The sequence below is a fragment of the Saccopteryx leptura genome, chromosome X, assembly GCF_036850995.1.
Source record: "Saccopteryx leptura isolate mSacLep1 chromosome X, mSacLep1_pri_phased_curated, whole genome shotgun sequence".
NCBI classification, from domain to species: Eukaryota; Metazoa; Chordata; class Mammalia; order Chiroptera; family Emballonuridae; genus Saccopteryx; species Saccopteryx leptura.
In genome coordinates this window covers 40,542,048-40,551,665 of record NC_089516.1, presented here as the reverse complement: position 1 = coordinate 40,551,665, position 9,618 = coordinate 40,542,048, and the positions used below count along the sequence as shown (strand labels likewise).

The 9,618-nt window shown below is 49.0% G+C and overlaps 1 protein-coding gene across 2 annotated transcripts; it reads left to right on the top strand.

Moving 5' to 3' along the window:
• Positions 1–2,589: 2,589 nt before the first annotated feature.
• Positions 2,590–8,791, top strand: TSPYL2 (TSPY like 2). 2 transcript variants are annotated; one of them, XM_066357075.1, is made up of 7 exons: positions 2,590–2,889; positions 4,873–4,950; positions 5,075–5,186; positions 5,267–5,412; positions 5,514–5,611; positions 5,999–6,582; positions 8,141–8,791. In XM_066357075.1, the coding sequence occupies exons 1-7, from the start codon at positions 2,716–2,718 to the stop codon at positions 8,248–8,250; spliced, it is 1,302 nt and encodes a 433-aa protein (XP_066213172.1). In that variant the 5' UTR covers positions 2,590–2,715; the 3' UTR covers positions 8,251–8,791. The 2 variants fall into 2 exon arrangements, with proteins under 2 accessions (XP_066213172.1, XP_066213171.1); XM_066357074.1 differs by having other exon boundaries at positions 2,590–3,516.
• The last annotated feature ends 827 nt before the right edge of the window (positions 8,792–9,618 follow it).

The window sequence follows — 9,618 nt, the reverse complement described above, 5'->3', positions numbered from 1 at the left end:
ATGGGGGTGCCTTTTCCAGGGTGTGGGTCGGGGGGACCCACAGGGGTGGGGGTAGATAGGGTACATTCAGGAGGGTCTTCCTCCATTTCTTTTTTCTAACTGCCTGGATTCACCATTGGATTTTGTAAATGGAAAACTGAAATGAATAATGCTATATTGGATGTTTTCTCTTTCTGACTGTGTGTGTGTGTGTGTGTGTGTGTGTGTGTGTGTCCTGTCTGTATGACCACATGTGGGGAAGCATGAGTGAGTGAGACACATGTCTGTGTGACTTTGTATGGGGAGGCACCCCTGCCTGGCACACATATGTGAGTACCTGTGTGGAGACATATGGCATACACACACACACACACACACACACACACACACACATACGTGTATGCACCTGAGAGAAGACAAACTGGACTATGTGCCTGCAGCAGGAAGTAGAGTGATCAGAGAGATGCAACTTGAAAACCGTGCGTATATAGGTAGCAACTGGGAGATTCTCAATCTCATCAGATCTTCCTACCTTGGCCCAGGCTCTGAACATGGCAAACAGAATACTTGAGAACCCCATCTCTTCCCAAAGCCCGGAACCCTCAGGTATCACTTTTAACTCCTGAATCAGTCTCCTCTCAAAAACCCAAACACAGTGTTTCTGAAACTGTACCACTATGGAGAATGTGCACTGGGAATTAGGGATCCAACTTGGGGACAACCGATAGGGTTAGAAAATGCCCCCACACACATACACACAAAGTAATGGCTTTTGGAGGGACTGCTCAGTCTGGGATGGGAGATCTTCTGGAGGGTTCACTTCATACAGCTGGGACTTTGGTGAGCTTTGACTAAATTGAGAGGGAAGGATGTCACAGGAGGGAACCCAAGCCTGGGGGTCTACCCAGCCAGCTTGTTGCCTGGGCACTCAATTATTATTTATTTACTTATTCCCTCAGGGGCACAGAATTGAGTTGACCATACTCCTCAGTTCTTGGCACACTATATCATCATTGATCCATGGGAAGCCCTTTTATTCTTTATTTTGTTTTGTCACCTTCATCATCCATCCTTAATCCCATCGCCCCTCCCACATAGGTACCCACTCATGTATTTTACATATGTCCTTCCAATCCACCATTCATGTGTTGATTTACATATGTGTGTATCTGTAAAAAATATATGGTATTGTTATGTGTTTTGATTTACATAAACAGTATTGTACTATAAATCTTGTTGTTTCTTTTTTCACTCAACATTCTGTTTTTGAGAGGTCCAGCCATGTTGCCGTATGTAGATCTAATTCATTCTAGTGGTCCATTTTATATACACACATATCACATTTTCCTTATCCATTTCCCTGGTGATGGGTCTCTAGGTTGCCTCCAGTTCTCTGCTCCAACAAGGCTGCAGTGGGAAGTTTCTTACACTTCTCTTTAAGGATGCCTAATTTAGAGGAGAGGCAACTGAAGCTCAGAGAGAGGTTACCAAGTGAGAAACAGATCGCGATTTGAATCCCAGCAGAAAACAGAACCCCAGCACCATGCCTCACCAAAGACTGTCCATCTCACCAAAAAGAATTTTCAAATACAATTAAAAATAGTATACACTGGGGAAAGGGAGAGGAAAGAAGGGGAAGGAGAAGTATTGAGTAGATGAAGAAAGTCCTAGAAAAATCTAGCACACGAACTGAATCACATCATTTTAATGACGCATAGGAAGTTAGGTGTTTTTTTGTGTGTGTGTGTTTTTTTTGTGTGATTATTATTTCTAGAGCCATCTTGCAGAGATGGAAAATGCCACGTCAAAACCTGGCCGCAAAGCAAAGGCCGTAGATTTCTAAACTCCAGGAGGCTCATTTAGAGCAACCTGAGTTCCCAACGGACTGATCAGAGTTTTCTGCAGGGCAAAAGCTGAGGACAGGGACCTGGGCAGATTTAAGAAGTGCGTAGTTGCCGAAGGGAAAGGGAAAAGGAAAGGGAGGGGAGGGAAGGAGGGGTGAACGAACGACAGCAAAACTCTCCAATTTGATTTGAGCACGTGGTTCTCAGCGTCTGCGTTCGTTTTTTATTTTTATTTTTTTCGGTTTTCAGAACCACTGGTAACATTGGTTAATAAAATTATATAGGTTTCAGGGGTACAATTTTATAATAATCATTTGTATAGTGTATTATGTGTTCACCACCTCAAGCCAGGTCTCCTTCCATCACCATTTATCCCCCGCCCCCGCCCCCCCCCCCCTTTACCATTTAATTCAGTTAAAAAAAAAAACCAGTTACCTTCTCCATTGGATAAAACGTTGAAAGGGTGGGGGAGCGGGGCATCTTCCCCTTAGCTTTTTTCGCAGCCAATTGCCGGCAGTGTTTCTTAGGTCCGCGGGGGAGTCAGGCCCATGATTGGCTGGCCGAGGGGAGCCAATGGGAAAGTGATGAGGTGGGGTGTTGGCAAGCAGACTGCGTGAAAACAAGCAGCCCTAAGGAGTGCGAGGGCCGCCTCTGCGGTCGGCAGCCAATGGCAAGGCAGAACGGGCGCCTGACGTCATGTAGAGGCGGGGCCTGGGCGCTGGGCTCGGAGGGTATAGGGCAGGCTCTGTGGGAGGGAAGGCCAGAGCGGGGCTGAGAGCAGAGCTGGCTGCAGGTGGTGCAGCGGCTCTGCTTCAGGTGTCACTAGCAGCAGAAGCCTGGCTGCCAGTGAAGGAAGGAGCGCAGTTCTCTGAGCGGTGTGAGCGCGGTCACCATGGACCGCCCGGATGAGGGGCCTCCGGCCAAGGCCCGCCGCCTTAGCAGCTCGGAGCCCCCTCAGGACGACGTGCCGCCGCCGCCGCCGCCGCCACCGCCTCCGCTCCTGAGACTGCCCCTGCCTCCACCGGAGCAGCGCCCGAGACCCCAGGAGGAAACTGAGGCAGCACAGGTGCTAGCTGACATGAGAGGGGTGGGACTGGGCCCCACTCTGCCCGTGCCGCCGCCCTTTCTCATTCTGGAGGAGGGGGGAATCCGCGCGTACTTCACCCTGGGTGCTGGGTGTTCCTGCTGGGAGTCTCAGATCGAGTCTGGGTTTGGGGGGGCGCTCCCTCCCTCGGAGAGCCTGGAAACACTCCCGCCTGCGGAGGTTTCTGGGGAAAACGTACAAATCAACATTCAGGTTGCGGAGCCCAGCAGCTTTGATGAAGAGAAGGCCCTAGAAACCTGTAGCATAGGGGGGCGGGAGTACCAGATGTTAGCCGATCTGCAGGGGAAGGAAGAGGCCATCATCTTAGTGGAAGATGACGTTGTGGATGCAAAGGAAAGTGTGAGGAAGAGGAGGAGGAGGAAGAGGAGGCAGAGGAAGGCGAAGAAGGAAAGCAGAGTGCTGAGTGCCGAGAAGAAAGAGTACATCCTGCAGGCACTGGAAGACATTCAGGTGGACCTGGAGGCGGTGAACCTCAAGGCGGGCAGGGCCTTCCTCCGTCTGAAGCGCAAGTTCATCCAGATGCGCAGACCCTTCCTTGAGCGCAGAGATCTTATCATCCAGCGTATCCCAGGCTTCTGGGTCAAAGCAGTATCCTTGATCCTTGTCATCTATACTCGTGGGCTGGGAGCCCATGACAGAAAGGGAGGAGGTGGGGGGCAGGGACAGACTCGGTGAGAGGGTGTGGGGGCGGGCCTCTATTGAAAGAACAACTACGTTTGGTGGAGGAGGGATGGAAGGAGTGGGGCAAAACATCAGAGAAGCTGGACTAGAGATGCTGAAGGGGGAAGGGCACACAAGATAAAAAAAAATGAATCGCAGATGGTGAAAGGGAGGGGGTAGTAGAGGGGCTCACGGCAGAAAAATTGGTCCAAAGATGGTGAAAGGAGGAGGGAGGGGCACACAGAAGATAAACTGACTCAGCGACAGTGAAGAGAGAGGGGAAGGGCACCATAGCAGAGAAATTGCTCAGAATGGATGCCTAACTCACATCCTTCTCAAATCCTAGGTTTTTGCTTAGATACTAGGGAGACCCTAATCCTGGCTGGAATAAAGGGGGCTAGAAAAGGGCAGAACCCCTGAAGGGTCAGGAGAAGGAATACTTAGGAATGGGGATCAAGGAATTGAATGGTCAGGAGAAGGAATACTTAGGAATGGGGATCAAGGAATTGAATGGTCAGGAGAAGGAATACTTAGGAATGGGGATCAAGGAATTGAATGGTCAGGAGAAGGAATACTTAGGAATGGGGATCAAGGAATTGAATGGTCAGGAGAAGGAATACTTAGGAATGGGGATCAAGGAATTGAATGGTCAGGAGAAGGAATACTTAGGAATGGGGATCAAGGAATTGAATGAAGGAAAGGAGAGAGTAAGAAAATCCCATTCACTATTGATAATAAGTTCATCTCTGGGGAACATACATATAGACATGCAACATGTCAGGGACATATGGTATTAACATCCTAATAGAATTATGGAGATACAAACCCTTGGCATTCTCATACAAAGTATCCATGATCACAGATCCTCAGTACCTAGTATCATTTGGGCACAAACCCTCAGATCCAGATATATAACAACATGTGGACAAAGACCCATAACACCCAAATGTACAACATCCTGTGACTACAGGCCCTCAGCAACCAGGGTCCCAGGGACATAGACCCTCAGCACCTGGACACAACAAATAAGAACCATAGCAAGGCCACCTAATACAGAGGTTTGACATAGTATAAACATAGGCTCTCACTACATAGTATAATGGAAATAAAAGTACAGATCATGTCCCATGACCTACTTGCTCCACACTTATCAAACAAACACAGGAGGATGTATCCTGCTCCAACTTCTCTTTTGCTTTGCCCTGTCAGAGCTTCCCTACCTGGCCTTCCTTCCCTCCTCTCAGTGAATAGACACTCCTTAACCTAAACTGCTCCCTCCCGCAGTTCCTCAACCACCCCAAAATTTCAATCTTGATCAACCAACGTGATGAAGACATTTTCCGCTACTTGACCAATCTGCAGGTCAGGCCAAAGAGAATTTTTTTAAACTAAGACCAGGCAAGGAATCTGGTTCTTGGAGGTGAGGGAGGGTGGGAGCGGAGGGGCCATGGTGTGGGGATTCCGTCACTGCCCCCACCCTGAGCAGGTACAGGATCTCCGCCATATCTCCATGGGCTACAAAATGAAGCTGTACTTCCAGACAAACCCCTATTTCACAAACATGGTGATTGTCAAGGAGTTCCAGTGCAACCGAATGGGTAAGAGGCAGTCCCAGGACAAATCCATGCCCCCCACCTACCCTGTCCAGTGCCCTCTCCATAGCCTCCTTTCCTGCCAGGCCGGCTGGTATCTCATTCCACTCCAATCCGCTGGCACCGGGGCCAGGAACCCCAGGCCCATAGGCACAAGAACCAGGACACCAGGCCAAGTTTCTTCAGCTGGTTCTCAAATCACAGCCACCCAGAAGCTGACAGGATCGCTGAGGTGGGACCCCTCCTGGTTGCCTCTGGGTTCCTGGGGAATTAGAAGTAGGTTCTGGAGGTTGTACTCAGCTCTGTTATCCCTTCTCCCCTCTTTTTCAACAGATTATCAAGAACGACCTGTGGGTTAATCCTGTGCGCTACTACAGGATGGGAGAAGGTGGCTACAGGACAAAGGGAAAGAAGCGTGGAAAGAAAGACAGGTGATTGGGGGGTGGGTTGGAGGCTGAGAGGTGATTTGTTGGTGTCACATAGGACTCACAAAGCCAGAGGGAAGGGGGTGGGGGTGAGGAAGTCATATCAAGTGGGACATTTGAATCCATGTTAACACAATAAATTAAAATTAATAAAAAAAAATTTTAAAAAGTCAAAGGGACCTTTGAGATAATTCAGCCCAATATGTTTTATAACGGGAATGATGCCCAGAAATGGGGTGTGATTGGCCTGAGATTACACAGGCAGGGGCAGACCTGGGACTCTCCCCAACCTAGCTGCATCCCTGGGAGCCCTTGTAGCCACCAGAGTTACTACCACCTTTCAGTGTCTGTCCTGGATACACCATCTCCCACCAACCTTATATTCAACCCCAGGCTTTTCCACAGTAAAAAGAGGGACAAATATGAGATGGTGATCATGGAAGACTTTGATGACTATCAAATCATGAAAGAGATCATTGGCGAGACCTCAGACAGTGATGTGATCACCGACAATGATACCCTTTACGACGTCAAGATCTCTGACTTCATGGAGACCACCGACTGCTTCGAGACCACTGACAATGAGATAACTGACATTGGAGAAAGCCTCTTTGATAATGAGATCCCAGGCCACCATGAGACCACCTACAACAATGAGAGTGCTGATGACAGCGATGACAACACTGGTGGTGATAACAAGAACCCCAAAGGCTGCAGCTACAGCAACATCCTGGACATGTGTGACAGTGACAATGATGGAGACAACGAGGCCAGTGATGATGATGATGATAGCAATGTAGGTGACAATGAAGGCAGTGATGATGGCAATGAAGGTGACAATGAAGGCAGTGATGATGATGACAGAGACATTAAAGGGCCTAGGAAGCATCAGGTTAACAGCAACCTGGATGGCTATAAGGTAAAGAACATCTTCGAAGAAGAATCATCAGTGGATGAAGAAGAGGGCAATGAGGAAGGTGAGCTAGACCCCCTCTTGTCTTCCCTCCTTTCTCTTTTCTCAGAGAAAAACTGGCCAGGATCAGGGAATCAAGGCATAAACACAATGAGCCCTTGTGGAAAAAGAAAAAGCTTCTGTGCAATTTTTAAAACAAAGCAAGGCCAGGGAACATTTAACCTAAAAATGTATCAAAACCAAAGAAGCATATTTCCATTCTAGGTGATGTGTAGATACAAGGTAACAGCAAAAGACAGAGGAAGGAAAAGATAGAAGTGGGTGGAAAGCTAAGGACTGACTGGTTCACACACACACATACACACACAAGCAAACACATTGCAATTCAGTACACTCTGTACCCAGCCCTGGCCATCTGGGAACTACCAGTCCTGTTTGGGGAGCTGGGGGCGAAATGAACATTATGCTCTGTGAGCCCAGAGGAGGGAACAGTTAATTCTATCTCAGAAATGAGGAAGGGGAGAACTAGAGAAAGGAAGTGACATTTGAATTGGAGGTTGCATTCATCTTGAGGATTATGGGGCATTCTCTGGAAGAGATCACATGAACAAGAATCTGGAAGGGTGAAAGTGCATGGTGTGTTGGGCAGTTTCCCATATTGTTTTCTGAGGACCCTTCACCAGTTCTGAAAGGTTCTCACAAAAAGGTTCAGTGGTCAAATATGTTGGGGGAGATACTTCATACAGTAGTATCTTCATGTAGAATCACATGTACATTAGCACCTTAAAAGCTCTGAGAAGCCCTGCTGTAAGAAATCTATTTAAACTTTGCAGGACCCAGCATTTTCCAAGCTTGACCACAGGGGCTATTGTTCACCTGCTCACCAAATATGCTTTGGGAAATGCATATGGGGTTTGAGGAAAAAATGGCATTTAAGGTGACTCCGGGGTTTGTCCTGGATGACTGGCAAAAGAAGGTGCCATTCTCATGGGATGGGGGATGGCATGGTGGTGAGATTGATAAGGTGCAGGGAGAACATGGAATTGGAGGGGTTTGTAGGACATAAAGCAGGCCTCTGGGAGAAGACCAACCACTCCTGGGGTTTGGACCAAGGAAGGAGGCATTGAATGAGTGAGTAGATTCAATCTAGGTATTTTCAGGTTGACCAGGGAGATCAAGGGAGTTGCTGGCCCCATCCTATCCCGTGACACCTTTTCCTTCAGAGGAGAGGCAGATCCATCTGCCCAGCCCTAGGGTGGGAGTGGGGTGAGGAATTGGGCTGAAGAAGACAGACTGGAGCCTGTTTGGATCCGACCATGGAGAAGGAGCCTAGGGATGAATAGGTTTATTCAGCTGAGGTTACAGCTCAGGAAGAGACACATTGCTGTATACAGGGAGAGAGAAAGCTACTTTCAGAGAGATGTATCAGTTTTGAGAGGGTAGAGGCAAGGAGCCCCCTCTCCCACACAAGGCTACTTTTTCCAAGCAGAGGTGCTTGGCAAGTGGTCCTTGGCCCGACAGCCCTGGTCGTGGGCTCTGTTCCGATGAGAGGGGCATCTACCTGCCCATCTAACCACCCTCCTCAATTTTCTGGTCTTTGTCTCTCTTCCCTGTGCTTCCAGGAGGTGAGGACAGCTATGAGGAAGAAATTGACGACTGGGAAGACTCTGACATGGAGGATGCATTTCTGGTCCAAAATACCTCCTGGACCAGCTGGGGAAAGAGAGGCTAAACCAGATAAACAAATGTCTCGCTTGCCGAGCTGCCTCTCTGTTCCTCTCCCTCTCCCCTTTGCCCTCCCTCTCAGCTAGGGCCTTGAGGCCCCGCCTTGCACTTCTGGGGGGTGACCGACTTCGTACACGGGTTCGAAGTTTATTTTTCTGGTTTAGTAATTGCCGAGTTCTTATTTTGGGGGAGTGACAGGGGGTTCCCCCTTCCTTTTGGTCCTCCCCCTCGCAGGCTTTTGTGTGCTGCTACGTATTTATTGTGATGCCTTGGTTAGGGCCTCTCTCTCCCCTTCCTCGTGCTGTATAGAGTGAACACCCGTGATCCTGAAACGAGAGGCCCATTGTGGCCTTGGGGGGCTCTGCTGCCACCCTGTTGTCCCAAGTTTCTCTCTTCCCCTCACCTTTCCTCGCTGTGCCCGCTAGCCTGTATCGGTGTCTATGCAAGGCCGCTTCGCCATTGCGGTATTCCTGTCCCCCTCCCCCAGAAGCCCTGATTCATTCCCTGTGAACCCTGGTAATCCTAATAAAACTCAAAGCAAATTCAAAGTGCGTCTTCGAGACTTTTGTTCCACAGCAGCCAATCTCCCTTGCTAGAGGCCCGCAGGTGGTCGGCTAGTGTACACACTGGCATGCAAGATTGCAGCTGCGAGGAGTTGGGGGAGGGGTGGGGATTTGGCTGGCGAGGGTCGAGCTCTGCGAAACTGCAGAAGTGAGGCCGCTGGCCAATGCGGACCATTCTGGCCAATGGCAGGGCGAGTCTGAGGAAGCCCCTCCCTCTCCGGGCTGCGGCAGTAGACTCAGCCAGGTAGCAAATTGCTTCCCACGCCTTCCGCGCTCGCGCACGCGCACAGAAACCCTTGGCGCTATAGAACATCCATTTATTCAGTGATTCATTTTTTAATTTATTGTGCGTCAAACCTTTCCTCGGGCCTAGTGTGAGCTGAGCGGGGGAAGCCAGAGGAATTCATTTTTCTGGCTCTCATGTAGTAGAAAAAAAGTATCAGTTGGAACATCACAATTCAATAATGCAGGATTGCTCTCTCATCTTAGGGAGGGGGTGCAGGGTCCCTGCAACTGAGCCTGGGAGAAAAGGCAAGAAAACACGGCTCAGACCGAGGAGTTTGCATAGCAGTAAGGGCAAAGCAAAGGGAAATTGTTATGTAGCTGTGTGATTGAGGGGAAAGAGTTGGGAATCTGAAAGGCAGGCTTGATCAGGAAGACCTTGGAAAGGCTGACATGTTTTAAATTTTGGATACAGTATCTTTATTTCAAGGGACAGCAGAAATACCTACCAAATTCTATCTGGGTCATAATGACAATTTATGTAGCCATCCAAATTGGTATTCTGCAACATATCTCTAGAACTTTCCATC